We start from the raw sequence: 20,485 nt of genomic DNA on the forward strand, positions 1-20,485 counted from the left end.
CAATTGAGGGGCTGACATCATGGGTAAGACAGTAAGTCATGAAAAGTAAATTTTAAAGGGCTAGCAAAAAATATACCAGGCCAAGTATCGTGGACTACATGCGAGTGCCATCTTCCGTCGCTAGAAGAAACTAAAACATTTCGCCGATTGACTTGTTGCTCATCCCATGCCGTTGGCTTCTGCGTTTTTCTGCTTTTTCTGTGAAAAAACGAAAACCTCGAAATTGTGACTTACTGCCTTCCCTCTTCCCTCACAGTAGCTTCCTATCGGGGTGCCCTTGTCTTAACTTTATGATATTACCTCGCACTCGTTTTATAAATAATTTCGTCGCCTGATAATTCTCCCACATAAGACTAAAAAGCAGAAAAATAAAATAATAGTTTAAAAAACTAAAAAAACACGCTTTCGTAGCAAAGTGAACTAAAAAGTGAAAAATAATCTTTGGATGATAGTAGTTGACCAATCACTTAATTTTAATGTAATACAAAAAAGCTCGGGGGTTTCTTATCAGTTGTCTTTAATTTCTTCCATTTGGTGTCCAAGCAAAAATGTAAATAGACAGAGCACCCCACACTTTTTTATATTACATTAAAATTAAGTGATTGGTCAACTACTATCATCCAAAGATTATTTTTCACTTTTTAGTTCACTTTGCTACGAAAGCGTGTTTTTTTAGTTTTTTAAACTATTATTTTTATATATATAGATGTAATGCTTTTCAGGTAGGGCAAAGAAAAGAAGCCATTATCATTGGTAACGTAAATCAGGGAAATTTGGTGAACTTAATCAGGGAAAAGTCAGGGAACTTTTTTTTCCAATTTCTGTCGCCACCCTGTTGCACAAAACTCCCAATTCTCAAACCCAGTCCCTTGCAACATCACTTTCTGGGCATTTCTGCCTTGCCAAATCTACCATATCCTGGAATTCTTTTTGTCTTGATGGTTTCACATGATGCACTACGAACAAATACAAAAAATTGCACACTTGCCAAGGTCCGTTGTGTGTCACAAATCGCGCACTGTATGTCGGCCTCACCCTGGCAAAGTTCAAGACGTACCCCACATATGCATCCTCGTTCGGAAATACGTCCACCTTTCCAGACAGCTGCACCAGTTTGTGAAGTACATCCAGACTCATGACATACCCTGCACCACTGACGTAAGGAGCGTATCTGGATCCCCTGTACTCTTTGTCCGATACGTACCACCTGCTGGTCGGGTCCCTTATAACTGGAGCTGACCACCTTATACGTCCTGCGTAGAGATTTGTTCGAATAGGATTGTACTTCCGAAGGAATTCCGTCAGGAGATGTAAGTTGACGAAACAGTCATCGTCTGTCTTCAGGAGGAACATCGGCTTGCACTGTTTGAAAGCCCATGTGAATCCATGCATAACTTTTGCTGTCAAATTTCGGTAAGTGTCCACGTATGACCCTACGGGTGAAATTTTTCATAGTATTAATTTGTATACAAATAAAAGTACATAGCATGATGCAGTATCTATGCTTAGTCTTTAATAAGAACCCGAGGAGGTCAAATTTACCTAAATTCAAAGAAGCAAATCAGCTGACCAAGATTGAACAGTGAAAGTTAATCACATATACACTGTTAAAACCAGAAGTGCCACAGGGGTAAAGAATTTCACACTAGGGGGAAAAAACGGTACCTCAGGGAGCAACGGAGGCTAGGAAGTGTCGTCAAGGTGCTTTTGGTTCCTCAGTGGTTGAACGACGTTAACAAAAGTGCTAAAAAAGCATTCAATAGGAGAGCGACTCCTTGCGCATGCGCTCTGACTTATCGTCCAACGACAACTTCAGTTTGAATGGCGAACGAAGGAAGTTGCAACGAAATTTACTTTCACATTGAATGAAGTACAAAACTGAAAATTTCGTGGATTAATCTTCGAAATCTCGCGTAAGTAAAGGCATTTGATCATATTGTAGCTTTTAGAGCTTTTGAACATATTTAAAGTGTTTAAAGTATGTTAACAACTACTTATTGTTCCGTTACTTTATTAAACATTTAATGTCTTGTTATTTATATCCTGCAAAACTGTTACCTAAAACTATCTATGAGTACTATCTTGAACAACAACAACATTAAAAATAAAAACGTTTAAATCAGCTGGTAATTAAATAGCTAATTCCGGGATAAAAATACATCGACGCGAGCAGCCTATATGTCAATGTCTATTTCTTCTCAATGAAATAACTACGTAGTGTAAACGAACAGAACAGCGGGGGGGGGGGGGGAACGCGTGAAAATATATCTCTCTCCCTCAGTGTTTGACTCATGAGTTTCACATCGTGTTTTGGTTAACATATCTTAGGCATTATTGCATGAAGCGAATGTAGTTATCTACTCGTTTTTATTTTTAATCTGACGGAAAACTTGACATTGGAACGAAGGGCTTTTAGATTAGTATTTATCTTGTACGCATAAGGATACTCAAATATCGAATCTCATAATAAGTATTGATATGTTATGCTCGATTAAAATTTTAAACGTTAATGAAACGCTTTTATTTTCCCATGATTCTAATCTATAATGTTTCCTAATATTTCTGGTTGTTCCGGCAAATGATTGATAAATTCCTTCCCTGTTCATTTTCAGTACGGATCATGCACTAAAAGTTGTCAACAACATATTAATTACTGAGCAGTCCAAGTGTGAATGTAAGAAAGTTAGTGCACGAACAGACAAATTAAAGTCATGAACACTTCTAAACTATGTTCGAAAGTTGAAATGTGATCAAATGCCTTCGTATATATAAATCAAAAATAAATAAAACACAATTGTATTCAAAAACTCACACAACACGGGAGGGGGGGGGGGAATCTCTATAGGAAGCAATAAAGGCGCCATTTTTCTCACCTAGGGTACCATCTTTCACCTAGGGTGCACGTTGGGTGAAGGGAGCCAGTTTTTCACCCTTGCTAAAGGTGCAATAGGGAAGTTTTCGATTTTTCAATTTTATTTTTGTATGATAGAGTAACATGTATGAACATCATAGGTGAAAAAATTTTTGCGATACGATAAGTATTTTTTTTTAAATTAATTTTTAAAGTTCAAGCGCCTGTGACGTCAGATGGCATAGGAAGTGACGTCCGATAGGAGAGAAACGCTAGCGAACCGGTTCCCATGTCATGGGAGAAATCGAAGAACGTGCATCGACTTCGAAGATGAAACGTAAAAGGCTTATCTCCTCGCGTTTCAGGAACATTAAACCTCTCATCCTCTCGGAAATATTCGAATTTCACCATTGATATTATTTGAGGAAGATTATTTAGATTGTGCTTTAACGAATCCGGCCTCCATAATGTGTTCAAAAGGATTATTGAATTTCTAAAAAATAAAAATATCAGCGCGCTCAAAATGTCTCTGGCGAAAACAAGGGATCTTCGGCGGAAGGCTGCCCATTCGCGCCCTGTGACGTAGGCTCGTGACGTTTCAGAAGAGCGCACTTTTGCGCGTGGATTTTTAAAAATTCATTAAAAATCAACCACGGTGTTTTAAAATTCGGCGATGGTGAATTTTTTAGTTTTGAGGGTCAATTAACAATATGCAATAGCCAAAATATGAACATTTAATAGGTTGCAACTTCCCTATTTCGGCTCTCTTTCGGGTGCCGCTGGTGAACAAGCGTTTCACCCCTGAAAGGTGCGAAACGCAACCTGTAGTTTTAACAGTATATATATCGTAGGATACAATCGTAGGATTCTCTTTCATACGTGTCAATGTACTAAGTCAGAAATACCAAGTTTGCCAGGAAATGAGTTTCAAGTTTTTCTTTTGTGATGATTTGTATTCTGGAATGCGATTTACGGGCATAGCATGTAAAATGAAAAAATTATTAATTTTAATCTTAGTGCTCTGTACCTCTGTATGGAATATAAAAAGTTGAGTTTAGATCCTGATTTTTGAAAAAAAAAAAAAACTGGGTGTGTCGTAAAGACACACGATAGAAGTGAGACTCGTGTATTGCTGGGAAACACTAATTATTCATGAATCACTTTTGAATAGCTTAGATTGTGTTTATGATTCATTTATTTACGTACGTGTTACTGTGCATCAACCTCTTTGTTCTTGAGAAGAGAACTTATCGGTGTATGACAGCTAAAATCTTTACTAATAATAAAGCTGAAAGTCTCTCTGTCCGAAGGATATCTGGATGTCTGGATCTCTGTGACGCACATAGCGCCTAGACCGTTCCGCCGATTTTCATGAAATTTGGCACAAAGTTAGTTTGTAGCATGGAGGTGTGCACCTCGAAGCGATTTTCCGAAAATTCGATGTGGTTCTTTTTCTATTCCAATTTTAAGAACAAAAATATAAGATGGACGAGTAAATTACAAAATTATCATAACGTGGAACCGTAACATGGGCACAAGCCAATTGGCGAGATACGAAATTATCATAACGTGGAACCGTAACATGGGTACAAGCCAATTGGCGAGAAAATTCTCCATACATTATTTGTAAATATACAGGCGAACCAAAAGACCTTTTAATTTTTCTTTTGCGGGTAAAGCTGTGCGGGTACCACTAGTTAGTAATAAAAACAAAAACTGGATTCTAAATTTTCTAGGAGCTGTGAGAAAACTGCATTAATTGTTGTTCCATGACGTGTGGTTTTTTACATTCATGCACACTTGCAAGGCCCGACTAACTAAAAGTGAGGCCCAAGGCCCACATCAATTTTGAGGCCCCCTGAAGGCTATTATTTAAAAAATGTGTGTGTTTTTTGTATAGTTGTAATGCTATGCATAATTCTTTTAAGTAATTTGGGGCCTCTTAGGAAGAGGGGCCCCAGGCCTAGTAGGCCTGTGCGGTAATCAGGCCCTGCACACTTGTGTGCTAACAGATGCTCTGTTGATAACTAACTGCAGTGCTCAGTGATCGTCAAGCCGCACAGTGGGGCGATAATGCCAAAAAGCGCTGAAAAATGTTTTTTAAACCTCTCTCGCTTGTTTGTTTTCACAGGCATTTAATGAACGAGTTTTTTCGATTTGTTTGTGCTCAGGTTCTCAAGTTCGCAGGTTTACGCAGCTAATTCCCTTTCAGGGTCTTTTTATATGACTAATTAATATTAATTTCAAAGAGTACATAAAAGTAAATTTTTTTGTCGAGTGTTTTGAAAAAAATAACCTCGAAAAAAATAACGACGTTAACAAAAGTGCTAAAAAAGCATTCAATAGGAGAGCGACTCCTTGCGCATGCGCTCTGACTTATCGTCCAACGACAACTTCAGTTTGAATGGCGAACGAAGGAAGTTGCAACGAAATTTACTTTCACATTGAATGAAGTACAAAACTGAAAATTTCGTGGATTAATCTTCGAAATCTCGCGTAAGTAAAGGCATTTGATCATATTGTAGCTTTTAGAGCTTTTGAACATATTTAAGGTGTTTAAAGTATGTTAACAACTACTTATTGTTCCGTTACTTTATTATCTAGTTTGCGGTGCTGAACAAAACTGATTTTCGGTTTGAATATTCGATTATTCTTTTTTTTTTTTTTTTTTTTTTTGTCCAATTGCTGTCGTTGGACACGAGATATATTAAATATACCCGCCTTTCATAAGAAAAAAATTATAAACTGCTTAAAAGCAATTTTTTTTAATTCCCGCACTCAAGTTTCTTCATCTGTCTAAATGCTCCCTTTAGCTTTGTAGTAGACGAAGGGCTCTAAAATTCCAGTTCTGGTTGCCTAAGAGGTAGGTCTGTGCTTTGTTATTAATCCACAATTGATTAAAAACAGGAAAAACACAATTTTAAAGCGCTTTTTGCGTTTTCACCCCACTGTGCGCCACCTGAACGCAGTTATACACGCAACCATGGACAACAAGAAGGAAAAATAGCGAGAAGAGCGTGTATCTCAATCTTCTCCGACACCCGAAGGCAAGCGAGACACTGCTCCCACTCTAACCGAAACAATGTTTACCGCCACCATTTTTTGTTACACGAAAAAGTTGTAGGTCTGAATTTTAATGCCCTCGCATAAAAAGTTTCACTTCATAAAAAATAGCTCTTTGCCACCATGATTTAGATAAGCATATATAAATCCTGAATTAAAAGGTGGTTTCCTTTTGTGGAATGAAAAAAACAAGAAGAACTTAAGTGGAATGAACAAAACATTTGACATAGATTATGTAAAAAAGATTTACAGTAAACTCCCGATTATCCGCGGATTAGGGTGGCACGGTAACCGCGGATAAGTGAAACCGCGGATAATCCGAAGTATAGGTAAAAAACAATACTGCGTATACAATAGCTGAAAAATAGGAATAAAACTCACACATTTTGAAAAGTTATAGGAAAAACAATAACACTGATTCAAAAAAATATATGAAAAAGCTATAAACATGCAATAACATAATCGTAAGTCACCACCGTTGAAGAAAAAAAAAGTTAAAAGCCCCGCGGATAATCCGAACCGCGGATAATCGGACCGCCGATAATCGGGAGTTTACTGTATTTACTTCTCAAATGCCGGGTCTATTCACCATTAGGTCATTTGACCACGGGTTCTCCAATATCTCCGGCTACACAATTAAAAATATTTAGTGCAGAGCAATCAACCAAATGAGTAGCGTCTATGAGTTGTCTATCTTGTACATAAAGAATGGGCAGGCCGGGCTCCTGGGGTAGGCGGCCGCCTAGGGCAGCAAATGTCGAAGTCGAAACATTTTTTTCAAGAATGAATATTTGTTTCAATGCCATAAAATTCACTGTTTTAATGCTAGGAAAAGAAAAAAAAAGAGTGTTACAGTGTTTGGATGGATATGCAAAACATATTCCGGAATTTAACTAGAAATTCAACTTAACTTTAGAAGCGGCAAATTGCGTGAATTTTCAAGTGCTAGAAAACTTTGGAAAAGTGTCTACAAATCTTGAATTTTAAAATTTCTAGCAAACAGGAGGGGGGGGGGGGGAATTCCAAAATGTATCAAATTCAGCTCCTTGTTACATCATGCATCAAAAATGTAAAAATCATGGTTCTCTCGCTTCTGTAACATATTACTTAAGATAAATTTTTGTGACTCATATCTTGCTATTTATTTAATCCCGAATGCAGTATTTTGGAAAAAATTTTGTTAGTGCTTGCTTTTATCTTACTTCCATTTACTACTTGTAATTGAAAACGTTGGTCTAATGAGAAATATGTAGTTTATTTTTTTTCTTTTAAACTTAAAAAAGCTGTTTCTTACTAAGTTATAACAATTTTGTAAAAATATACACTCGAGTATTAAAATGTCAGAGACTGGAAAGTGCAATTGAAGCGCCTTAAATAATTTTAATTGATCTACAGTCCTTGAAAATAATTAGGTATGCCTTTGAAACTTCTAAACAAAGATTTTTTGCTTCTATTTTATTTCTTAGTAGCCGCCTGCGGCGACCAGCTGGTCCGCCTTTTTACGCCAGGGGTGCCGCCTTCGGCGGCTGCTTAAACAATTTAGCGACGACGTTAATCAATGTTTTTCTCTATAAATCAGTATTATCATTCGTTTTTTTACGCCAATGTTGCCGCCATCGGCGGCTGCTTAAATAAATTTCGTGGCGGTGTCAATCAATCTATATCTATCTATATCATTAATAATTTGAATAAAATATTTTCTAGATCTGTCTCCAGTTTCGTCGTTTGGAATATTTTTAAAGGAGGGGGAGGGGAGACACAAACGACGTACTCTTCATGCAAATTTTGTAGAAAAATAACAAAAAGCACTTCCATTTTTATGTGAAAGCATTGTTTTTTCAAAGTCATGGTGTATGTGGGGGAGGGAGGGGCATTGACACCCAATGTGCAAGCAGCCACCTACGGCGGCTGTTTGCCTAACTTGTCATTTACCTTTTTACTTCAAGTTTGCCGCCTTCGGCGGTTGTTTAAATAAATTTGGCAGCAGTATTAATCAATCCATCACTATCTTTTTTTTGTGCCATTCACATTTTTACGCCAAGATTGCCGCCTTCGGCGGCTATCTACCTTTACAATCTATCTCTACATTTTCTTATCCATCTCTATTTATTTTGACCTCCTCACAAATTTCCTAATAAAAACAAAGAACACTCAAAAAACCGCTTTTTTTCATTTAAGTAGAGCAAAAAAAAAAAAAGCTCAAATTCCCCGCAGTGTGCAAAAAGTAGCGTTTGACAAAGATAAAAAAATATCTCGCTGTTTTTATTGAATTAATGCGCACAACTATGAAATGTAACGTAATATAGATACAGCGAAAGGTCCAGCTTGGGGGGGGGGGGGAGGATGGAAAAAGAAATAGATGCAATCCCTAAATAAAACAAAAAAAAAAAGGAAAGAAAAAAAGCAAGCGCTGCCGAAAAAACACGTGGTCATCACGTCAGAAAATGAAGTAAGCTATATAGTAAAAAAAAAAGATTAACATTGCTTGCGATTAAGATTCCATCGTAAATATCGAATCGAAACCCAAGTAGTGACGTCACAGGCATAAGTTCAGCATTAAAAAAATTGTAAAAAAAAAAAAAAACTATTGCGTATTTTTAAGAACTTTTTTCTTCTGAAGAGGGCGAAATGTTTTTACTATTACCAACTTAAATTTCAGAAATGAGGCTTTGATACTTCTCGCAGGATGATATTAGAAAACTAGTATGTTGTGGCCATTACGAAACTTTCTTCTATATTTTTCCTTTTTTTTTCTGATCCCTCCCCATGCTTGATGAGGAAGCAATATTCCCAACAAAAACAAAATTTTACATGAAAAAACTTGACGACCATTCCAATGTTTGAATTATTGCAAAAGCAAAGCAAAAAGCGAAAAATGAAAGTTATTTTAAAAGTCTTGCTTAAATTAATTACAAATATTTTATTTATTAACAAACATAAGATGGCAACAGTTAAAAATTTTAAATCATTGAGATAATATTTCCTATCATTTCCATACAATTAAAATCCCGGGAAATACGCAGACGACAATCTATTACGATTTATCTTTCTTATTGTTGCATTAATAAAGCTATTTTTATTCGCAAAAAAAAAAAAAAAAAAATCCACACCTCTTGGAGCGATTGGCGTCCAAATTGAACCAAAGCCTGTTTACATATGGATTCACATATATTCCAAATTTCAACCAGAACGCAGCATTACTTCTTGAGATAGGGCACTCACAATGGAAAAAAAGAACGGGTGATTGCGCTACCCCCTTTTTAGCTGTTGATACCAAAATAAAATCAGCTCTTATACCCACTAAGGGCTACTTGCCGATAAATTTTTCTTTCATTCCGTTCATTATTTCTTGAGATACATCAGTCACAATTGACGACAAAAAACGTTCTATAGCTCAACCCCCGTTTGAGTTATTGACACCAAAATTGAATCAGCACCTGTTCCTGTTAATGGCAACATATGGACCAAATTTTGTTTGATTCCGCCTTTTACTTCCTGAGGAATAGCAAGCACACGTAACTCAAAAAACGTCCCATTGCTCCACCCCCCTTGGAGGGATTCGCGCCAAAAACCAATGGGCACAAGTTCACATAGCGGCACATATGTGTACCAAATTTCGTTCGATTTCATGCAGTAGTTTTTGCTGTAGAGCGGCCACAAAAAACTGGTCACACACAGACGTGACACACACACACACAGACAGACAGACATTTTCCAACTAGTATGTTGTGGCCATCACGAAACTTTCTTCTATATTTTTCCTTTTTCTGATCCCTCCCCATGCTTGACGAGGAAGCAATATTCCTAACAAAAACAAAATTACACATGCAAAACTTGACGACCATCCCAATGTCTGAACTAGTATGTTGTGGCCATCACGAAACTTTCTTCTATATTTTTCTTTTTTTTTCTGATCCCTCCCCATGCTTGACGAGGAAGCAATATTCCCAACAAAAACAAAATTACACATGCAAAAACTTGACGACCATCCCAATGTCTGAATTATTGCAAAAGCAAAGCAAAGAGCGAAAATTGAAAGTTATTTTAAAAGCCTTGCTTGAATTAATTACAAATATTTTATTTGTTAACAAACATAAGATGGCAACAGTTAAAAATTTTAAATCATTGAGATAATATTTCCTATCATTTCCATACAATTAAAATCACGAGAAATACGCAGACGACAATCTATTACGATTTATCTTTCTTATTGTTGCATTAATAAAAATATTTTTATTCGCAAAAAAAAAAAAAAAAAAAAAAAAAAAAAATCAACACCTCTTGGAGCGATCGGCGTCAAAATTGAACCAAAGCCTGTTTACAAATGGATTCACATATATTCCAAATTTCAACCAGAACGTAGCATTACTTCTTGAGATAGGGCACTCAAAATGGAAAAAAAGAACGGGTGATTGCGCTACCCCCTTTTTAGCTGTTGACACAAAAATAAAATCAGTTCTTATACCCACTAAGGGCTACTTGCCGATAAATTTTTCTTTCATTCCGTTCATTATTTCTTGAGATACAGCAGTCACAATTGACGACAAAAAACGTTCTATAGCTCAACCCCCGTTTGCGTTATTGACACCAAAATTGAATCAGCACCTGTTCCTGTTAATGGCAACATATGGACCAAATTTTGTTTGATTCCGCCTTTTACTTCCTGAGGAATAGCAAGCACACGTAACTCAAAAAACGTCCCATTGCTCCACCCCCCTTGGAGGAATTCGCGCCAAAAACCAATGGGCACAAGTTCACATAGGGGCACATATGTGTACCAAGTTTCGTTCGATTTCATGCGGTAGTTTTTGCTGTAGAGCGGCCACAAAAAACTGGTCACACACAGACGTGACACACACACACACATACATACACACACACACACACAGACAGACAGACATTTTCCAAAAATAGTCGAAATGGACTCAGCACACCTTAAAACGTTCGAATCCGTCAAAATTCAAAATTCGAAAATTTGCACGAATCCAATACTTTCTTCTATATATTAGATATAGAAGAAAGTAACTAGTATGTTGTGGCCATCACGAAACTTTCTTCTATATTTTTCTTTTTTTTTTTCTGATCCCTCCCCATGCTTGACGAGGAAGCAATATTCCCAACAAAAACAAAATGACACATGAAAAAACTTGACGACCATTCCAATGTATGAATTATTGCAAAAGCAAAGCAAAGAGCGAAAATTGAAAGTTATTTTAAAAGCCTTGCTTGAATTAATTACAAATATTTTATTTGTTAACAAACATAAGATGGCAACAGTTAAAAATTTTAAATCATTGAGATAATATTTCCTATCATTTCCATACAATTAAAATCACGAGAAATACGCAGACGACAATCTATTACGATTTATCTTTCTTATTGTTGCATTAATAAAAATATTTTTATTCGCAAAAAAAAAAAAAATCAACACCTCTTGGAGCGATCGGCGTCAAAATAGAACCAAAGCCTGTTTACATATGGATTCACATATATTCCAAATTTCAACCAGAACGTAGCATTATTCTTGAGATAGGGCACTCAAAATGGAAAAAAAGAACGGGTGATTGCGCTACCCCCTTTTTAGCTGTTGACACAAAAATAAAATCAGTTCTTATACCCACTAAGGGCTACTTGCCGATAAATTTTTCTTTCATTCCGTTCATTATTTCTTGAGATACAGCAGTCACAATTGACGACAAAAAACGTTCTATAGCTCAACCCCCGTTTGAGTTATTGACACCAAAATTGAATCAGCACCTGTTCCTGTTAATACCAACATATGGACCAAATTTTGTTTGATTCCGCCAGTAACTTCCTGAGGAATAGCAAGCACGCGTAACTCGAAAAACGTCCCATTGCTCCACCCCCCTTGGAGGAATTCGCGCCAAAAACTAATGGGCACAAGTTCACATAGGGGCACATATGTGTACTAAATTTCGTTCGATTTCATGCGGTAGTTTTTGTTGTAGAGCGGCCACAAAAAACTGGTCACACACAGACGTGACACACATACATACACACACACACACACACACACATATACATACACACACACAGACAGACAGACATTTTCCAAAAATGGTCGAAATGGACTCAGCACACCTAAAAACGTTCGAATCCGTCAAAATTCGAAATTCGAAAATTTGCACGAATCCAATACTTTCTTCTATATATTAGATATAGAAGAAAGTAAAAATAAAACCCAGGAAAACATGCAAATTAAAGGTTTTTTCAAAAATTCATAAAAAATACAAAAAATGCTCTATCTTCAAAATTTTTTTGTTCATCATATTTAAAATTAAATTTCCGACACTATAGTACCAAAAATATTTGTCTGGCGCGATTGGTTCGGGGTCTGTGAGGTTAAAAAGTGCTAAAAATCACATAAAACATTAAATAAATTTTTTTCTAATTAAAATATCAAAAATCGAAGCCCGAGGTGCACAACTTCAGCAAAAACTACACCTGTATACCAAATTTCATCTTTCTGGGCCTTACCGTTTTCCCGGGATGCGCGCCACACACACACAAACATCTTATTACTTTCTTCTATATCTAATACAGCGTTTCCCAACCGGTGGTTCGCGAACCCCTGGGGGTTCGCGAGAGGTTTTCAGTGGGTTCACAAAAAAAAATATTGTAATGGCGGAGCTTTAACATGCCTGTTTCTGATGAAGTTTAATGCTCAATCGGTTTCAACCAAATTTTGCTCCTTTTCTATTCATTTGTCTCTCGCACATTTGATACTCTCAGCTTGAAAATATTTGCCTATTTCCTGACATATTTTACATTTAAATGATTTAGTCCGTCATTGCGAAGTGCCGGTTTTAGTGCTTCGATTGACAATTATAGGTGATAGCCCTGAAGACATGCTAAAAAGGCTCTATTCTTCACTCCAGAATCCCCCGTACCTATCACTTTTTGTGGCTTAACCATTTGGATGGGACCCTAAAGACAGCTCTGATTTTCTGACTCGATGGAAACATTACATGGAGTATGGAGCATATACGAGCGTCTAAAATATTTTCATGCTTAGTTTCTTTACCATTTGAGTCGTCTGACGAAGGTCTATCGCTCTTTTCTTATATTGAGTCAAAAATGCATAGAAGTGTGATCACGCGCTTGCTTGTTGTTATAATTTTCACCCTACATACACTATAATTTACTTCGAGCTTTATTGTTGGAAAAGGGAAAGAACGGTTAGCAACTAAAAATACCGCAGGAAGTATGAAAAATTCATTACTATAGAAAATTTTCGAGGGTGAAAGTTTGGCAGTGTTAAGTTTAAGCAGTAAAAAAAAAATCAACGGAATTTAACCATGCAACTTAGTTTGCGCTGTATGTAAATAAGGAATTTATGAGATTTGTGCAGAAAATTTTTCTTGTAGTGAGTGAGCTTAACAATATTTGTTTTGTTAAAATTACCTTTAGAGTAAAAATTAGTGTAAATGCGTATATTGAAAATATACGCTTCTATTATTTTTCAATATACGCAGTTTACACCGCATTTATAGCATAATTACAAGAAAATTTTTCGGCAATCAAACAATTGATGTAAGCAGTAAATCTTTATCAAACAGCTAGGCTCGTAGTCTTTTTCAAGAAGACTTAGAGAGATCTTTCTCATTTTACAGTAAGAAAAAAAATTTCATTTAGTTAATCTGAGAGTTCTCTGAAAGGTATTTTAAAGATGAATATTTAATTCACTTCTGATTTAGTGATAATAGAGATAAATGTACCCTAGGGTCAGAAAAATTTCAGCCAAACTTTTAGAGCCTCTTTGTTCCAAACATTCTATTTTCATAATTTTGAAGTTGATTGAAGCTCAACACAAAATAATCACTGTGTTTATTTTTTGTTGAATTTGTTGTTCATTCATTTTTTAGCGATCATTTTAGTTCGTAGTAATATTTGCAATTCAATATTTTACAATTATGCTTTCGTTCTTGTTATAAACTATGCAGCAGCATCAAACTAAATCTCAGAAATTTTATTGTCTATGTGTAGTTGTGTGCCCGCGCAATTTTTTTTTTTTTTTTTTTTGCTTGTTACTTATTACTTAGTACCCAAGGGGTTCGCCAACTTCTTTCGGGGTTTGGAAGGGGTTCGCAAGGGGGAAAAGGTTGGGAACCGCTGATCTAATACATAGAAGAAAGTATTGGATTCGTGCAAATTTTCGAATTTCGAATTTTGACGGATTCGAACGTTTTGAGGTGTGCTGAGTCCATTTCGACTATTTTTGGAAAATGTCTGTCTGTCTGTGTGTGTGTATGTATGTATGTGTGTGTGTGTGTCACGTCTGTGTGTGACCAGTTTTTTGTGGCCGCTCTACAGCAAAAACTACCGCATGAAATCGAACGAAATTTGGTACACATATGTGCCCCTATGTGAACTTGTGCCCATTGGTTTTTGGCGCGAATTCCTCCAAGGGGGGTGGAGCAATGGGATGTTTTTTGAGTTACGCGTGCTTGCTATTCCTCAGGAACTAACTGGCGGAATCAGACAAAATTTGATCCATATGTTGCCATTAACAGGAACAGGTGCTGATTCAATTTTGGTGTCAATAACTCAAACGGGGGTTGAGCTATAGAACGTTTTTTGTCGTCAATTGTGACTGCTGTATCTCAAGAAATAATGAACAGAATGAAAGAAAAATTTATCGGCAAGTAGTCCTTAGTGGGTATAAGAGCTGATTTTATTTTGGTGTCAACAGCTAAAAAGGGGGTAGCGCAATCGCCCGTTCTTTTTTTCCATTGTGAGTGCCCTATCTCAAGAAGTAATGCTACGTTCTGGTTGAAATTTGGAATATATGTGAATCCATATGTAAACAGGCTTTGGTTCAATTTTGACGCCAATCGCTCCAAGAGGTGTTGATTTTTTTTTTTTTTTTTGAATAAAAATAGCTTTATTAATGCAACAATAAGAAAGATAAATCGTAATAGATTGTCGTCTGCGTATTTCTCGTGATTTTAATTGAATGAAAATGATCGGAAATATTATCTCAATGATTTAAAATTTTTAACTGTTGCCATCTTATGTTTGTTAACAAATAAAATATTTGTAATTAATTCAAGCAAGGCTTTTAAAATAACTTTCAATTTTCGCTCTTTGCTTTGCTTTTGCAATAATTCAGACATTGGGATGGTAGTCAAGTTTTTGCATGTGTAATTTTGTTTTTGTTGGGAATATTGCTTCCTCGTCAAGCATGGGGAGGGATCAGAAAAAAAAAGAAAAATATAGAAGAAAGTTTCGTGATGGCCACAACATACTAGTTTTATTATATGTATAGATAGATAGAAGATCAAGTAAATAAATTTTGAATTATTTAAATGCGCACAGTAAATTATTTTCTAAATCTGTACAAAATTTCTTTTGAAGCATTTTTTACTATTGATCTTTTTATATTTAATTCAGTGTTTTATTTGTCGGAGGGTTGAAAGGGTGATCAAAAACTAATTTTACCGAAAGCCGATTGAATACATTACCTTTTTTCTTCCCTGAATTCTCTCTGTTTTGATTGCTCTCATTTGTTAGTCGAATCAAAAACAAGTTTTACTGTGCATTTGCAAAAAAGCATAAAACTTTTTTTTAAAAATTGTTTGCCTATTTTTTCCTGATATTTTGTAGGGCCCCATTCCTGAAATAGCTTAGGGCCCCGTTTGGTCTAAATCTGGCCCTGGCCAAAAGATGCACTACTTTTGGCAAAAAAGACAATTTAAAGTGTACCGGTGCTTGGATATGCAAAACCCAGTTTGGAATTTAACTAGAAACTCACTTTAATTTTAAGAACTTTACTATTATTTTTATTTTATTAACATATTATTTAATAAAGTTATTTTAATTCAATAGGGGGAGGGGAGGGACGGCACTTGTTAATATCGCCTAGGGCAATACTAGAGCCGGCCCTGAGAACGATTTGGAGAATCCGTCAGGTAAAAAAAAAGAGTACAAATAGGCATTTTGACAATCGTGTCTCGTTGAAAGTCTAAAAACAACCACAGCAGTGGTTCGAGGAGAATTCGAATGTAAAACGTTTCGCACAATTTTCTCCAGGATTTCCCCAAATTTCGTCAGTTGACAGGGAAGCAACAGACAAACGATGTAAAATAGATTTTGTTGTTTGGGTATTTTGAAGGTACGTTTTGAAGGATTCAAATAAATGCAAATTACAAGCATGCAGAAAATTTAAAGAGAAGATTTAAGATAAAAAGAAAGAGGAAATTTTAAAGATAAAATTAAAAATTGAAGTATGCGGAAGAATGGCTTTGAAGTCGAAATATAGGTCTGGGGGGGGGGGGAGTTCCTGAAGCTCATACGATGAAATGAGCGTTGTGCGGTCCATTTTTACTGATTGTATGACTGTTGCCCTGATTTTGCTGGGTGACTATTAGAACTAATATTTCGCTCAAATGACTTTTAGGGTCATATTTCGCTTCAATAGCTATTAGGTTCGGTTAGGGTAAATAAACACAACTCTATTGCCGAACTTGTGATCATTTTTGAAACTAAGTCATTGAGAAATAGGCAACATAAAGAAAACATTCTTAAAGTTTCGCGTGTTTACAAACAATAGTGTAGGCGTCATTGCTCTCTGAAATCACTGAAAAAAGTTGTTTTTTTTGAAGCTAAGATATCCTCCATTTTCCTCTTCAGCAAGTTTATTTAAGTGCGAAATAACTGGTTTCGTTTCAACTAGTTTGATTCTTTATGCGAAAGGTTGCTAAGAGCATTTAGTTATGAATTTCATCTTTCGTGCTTTTTTGATGCGGAATTTAGGTGTTTTCATAATTCATGCACAGCGTGCATGCTGTACTCTGAGGAAAATGGAAACAACTGAGTTTGTCACTTTCATATTTTTTTGGAAGAATAAATGTTCTTGTAAATGACACTTTTGTGTGTATTTTACATAAATTCAAGCGCATAATTTAATTTTTTGTATGATTTTTCTTTTTAAATGACCTATGGGCCGCATATTGAATGTTGTAGGTGCAGAAACTTTAAAGTTTCTGAACAGATTGCATATATCACCATTATCTACCTATATGAAATTCATGGGGAAATAAACCACTATTTCCACTTTCCCATGGACAGCGGTGTAGTTAGGATAAAAATTGGGGGAAACTCACACTGGGTTAGGGGTAACTTGACAACAGAAAAGTTGCTCTCTCATTTAAGCTCTAGCAAAGAGCAGTAGATCTAGTATTCCCAAATCAGTTGCCTTAGTTTGAAACCTCACCATTCTTTTTGAGTCAACCTGAATTGGTACTTACGCAAAGGCATCTAGCTAGACTTTACAACTTGCTCTTTCATTGAAGCTCCACCAAAGAGTTGTAGATCTAATATTCCCTAATCGGTAGTTCATGAAACCTCACCATTCTTTTTGAGTCAACCTATATTGTTACTTACGCAAAGACATCTAGCTAGACTTTACATCTTGCTCTTTCATTCAAGCTCCACCAAAGAGTAGTAAATCTAATATCCCCTAATATGCCTTATTATGAAATGAAACCTTGAAATTCTTTTTGAGTCAACCTGTATTGTTACTTACGCAAAGACATCTAGCTAGACCTAACAACTCGCTCTTTCATTCAAGCTCTACCAAAGAGTTGTAGATCCAAGATTCCTCTTATTATGAAACCCCCTGAATCAACCTGTACGGTTGTAAGACATCTAGCAAAACTTAACTCGCTCTTTCATTCAAGCTCCACCAAAGAGATGTAAATTCAAGATTCCTCTTTTTTGAAACCCCACCATTCTTTTTGAGTCAACCTGTACTGTTACTTACCTAATAAGACATCTCCATATTGCTCATTTTCATTCTGTGTTAGGACGTTCAGGAACTTCGTTGTGGATAGACCTATGAGGAACACCGTCTTAGCATGTGTTCGCGTGATCCAATGCTTCTGTCTCTCGGAACCAGCCCAAGTTTTCCTGATCGCATTTCTGCGTTCGAAGTTTTCTGGTGCTGTCGCCACCAGTACCAGCAGAAAGGGCTTGCTGGAGCAGTGAGGCTGTTCCTCGAAAAGATCTTCGATGTGCCAAATCGGTGTCTTAGTCGCGACCGAAAGGACTTCTACAGAATGGTTGAGATTAGCCATTTCCTTCGGTTCCATCGTGGTTTCATTCTTGAGGGTCTTCAGGTAATGCATCAACATGTGGCCTTGCAACGCTCTTTGATTGAGCAGGTTGTTGATCGATATCAATCTTCGCATTTCTATCGATATGAATGAAACGATTGTCAGAACTGCCATGGCCAACATGATCCAAGCTATCGCTTTTCGGGGCATAATGCACAAAGCATTTGGTGCCACTTTTGAATACCGTTTCATGATTGAGTGTGGTGGTATGGACGTGTGATTTCGTATGTCTGATCGAAGTTTTCTTATTTTTTCATTCTGTTGATCCATTATTTCTAAAGGAATTTGTTTACTCTTTCTGTAGTATAATTACTAATTTTCACCTGAGTTAAAGATTTAGTTTCTTACGAAGTAGGCAATGTTCATACATAAATATTTCATCGTTACTACAGTTCTAAGTTGTTCGTATATACTTTTACATCAGGTACGAAAGGTTGAACTTTGTTAAGAATTTTTTTTTTCATTCCCTTTAAGGTTTTTTAGCGCAAATGTGAAGAGTCACTATTAATACCTTCACAGTATCTGCGATGTATTTATTTTCCTCGTACGTCAAAGTAGTTCTGGTAAGCACATCAATACTTCGGCATCAATTACAAAAAATATTCAACTTCAAAATTCCATATTTTGATTCTAAATTCTTTTTAAATCTCGTTTTAAATTTTCTGTGATAACAAATGCCCTTTTCTACCTTCAAAGTTTTATTTTTCAAAACATCTCTTTTTTTTCATTAAAACACTTTTTATGAATCTAAAAATTTTTCGGGCACTATTTTTAACTGCAATTGCCTTTGTATTTAACTCCAATTTTATTTATTCCTCATTAAAATATTTTCCACGAAATAGAGCTCCGTTAATATGAATGCCTTGTTACACGATTTAAGACTCTGAAGAGCCGTTTGATGCTTGTATCTCCAGATTAGAATATGTAATTTTCGCTATAGTTTAAGAAGTTAATGAGCACAAGCAGTCGAATTTCAGGAACTTCAAAAACACTTGAGTGAAAAGCGAATGACTAAATCGTTACAAATTGACCATTCACATTTTCAGAAAGAGAATTCTCGACGTGATCTTTACACTATGGATTGTGGCTGATCTCATTTCCTTCTTGAAATCTAAAAAATAATGAAAACAATTATTTCTTGAAGTTTTATGGAGCAAAATCTAAGCTGCTACAAAACTTCTAAAAGTCTATGCTCATTTTTTCTATGTTTTTTACTTCCTTTTACAAAAAAGGAAGTATTGTATTCGCGAAAAAATTTTCACTCAAAATTCGGCCTTAATTTCCATTTTTCTCACCCCCGAATGAAAGTTGAGTTTTTTTTTCGACCCGACCACACGTGGATATATGCCTAGGAACCTACAAACACCCGAAATATCCATTTTGACGACCCCCGAGTTAATTACAACAAATTTTCTCGTGACGTCTGTATGTACGTATGTAATGTGCGTATGTGTGTATGTGTGTATGTATCTCGCATAACTCAAAAACGGTATGCCCTAGAAAGTTGAAATTTGGTACGTAGACTCCTAGTAAGGCCTAGTTGTGTACCTTCCCTTTTGGTTGCATTCAGATGTTCCTAAGGGGCTCTTTTGCCCCTTTTTGAGGGGAAATCATTGTTAATTTCGATGTAAACTCAAGTGATGATATAATTTGTCGGACACTTGGCGATATATCGCCAATCTTTTGGTCGCCAAGTTTTGTCGCCAACTTGGCGACAAATTTAGCGATGTGTTTTTTTTTAATTTGGTTTCAATTTGGCTACTGTTGGTGATATTTAGAGAGTAAACAATTGAACCACATTAAAATTACCAATAATGAGGAAATAACATAAAATTGGAGTAAAAGGAAGTCATGTGATGCACACATCAGCTCGTTATGTATTAGTTTGGTACCACGAAGCAGTGACAGGTTAGTCTCAACCCGTGATCAATTTTGCAGGATGTCACGAAATAGCGAATCTTACCAGGAAACCACACGATAGTGTGAAAAATGACAAAAAATTATATAAGTAGCAATAGAAAGAGCATTGTAAAGCATGTTTCTGAACGCATAATTATTTGCCCTCGTGTCCCTGTTATCGAAATATAAGGACGTGAAATCCGCCGAAATTAAAAAAAAGTCCCCAGCTTTAAAGAATTTCAGTCCGAAATGGAAGTCATCTTTCACAGTATTTGTAGATGGTTGCAGATTGTGAAATTGCGTGTTTCATTTCTCGCCACATCTTGAAATTTGACGTTTTTCTTAAAATGTTGGCTGACTTTAAGCCTTTATGTCTCGTTAACTGAGGCTCAAAGGAAAATAGTTTTTGCGTCAAAAATATGTGCCAAGATGTTCTTCAGATTGATACGTTTTTGAACTTTTTTTTTACTATTGCATTAATCGTGTGGTTCCTCGTCTTTGGTTAGGATTGTTGGCGAGTCCACTTTAAAACCGG

General features: G+C 36.1%; 1 protein-coding gene across 1 annotated transcript; it reads right to left on the reverse strand.

Moving 5' to 3' along the window:
* Positions 1–743: 743 nt before the first annotated feature.
* Positions 744–18,126, reverse strand: LOC129217821 (beta-1,3-galactosyltransferase 5-like). The gene is made up of 2 exons (XM_054852161.1): positions 17,700–18,126; positions 744–1,433 (listed from the first exon to the last, which is right to left on the reverse strand). Exons 1-2 carry the CDS (start codon positions 18,124–18,126, stop codon positions 856–858), a joined length of 1,005 nt encoding a protein of 334 aa, XP_054708136.1. The 3' UTR covers positions 744–855.
* Between the last annotated feature and the right edge of the window lie 2,359 nt (positions 18,127–20,485).

This window comes from Uloborus diversus, chromosome 2 (genome assembly GCF_026930045.1).
Source record: "Uloborus diversus isolate 005 chromosome 2, Udiv.v.3.1, whole genome shotgun sequence".
NCBI lineage: Eukaryota > Metazoa > Arthropoda > Arachnida > Araneae > Uloboridae > Uloborus > Uloborus diversus.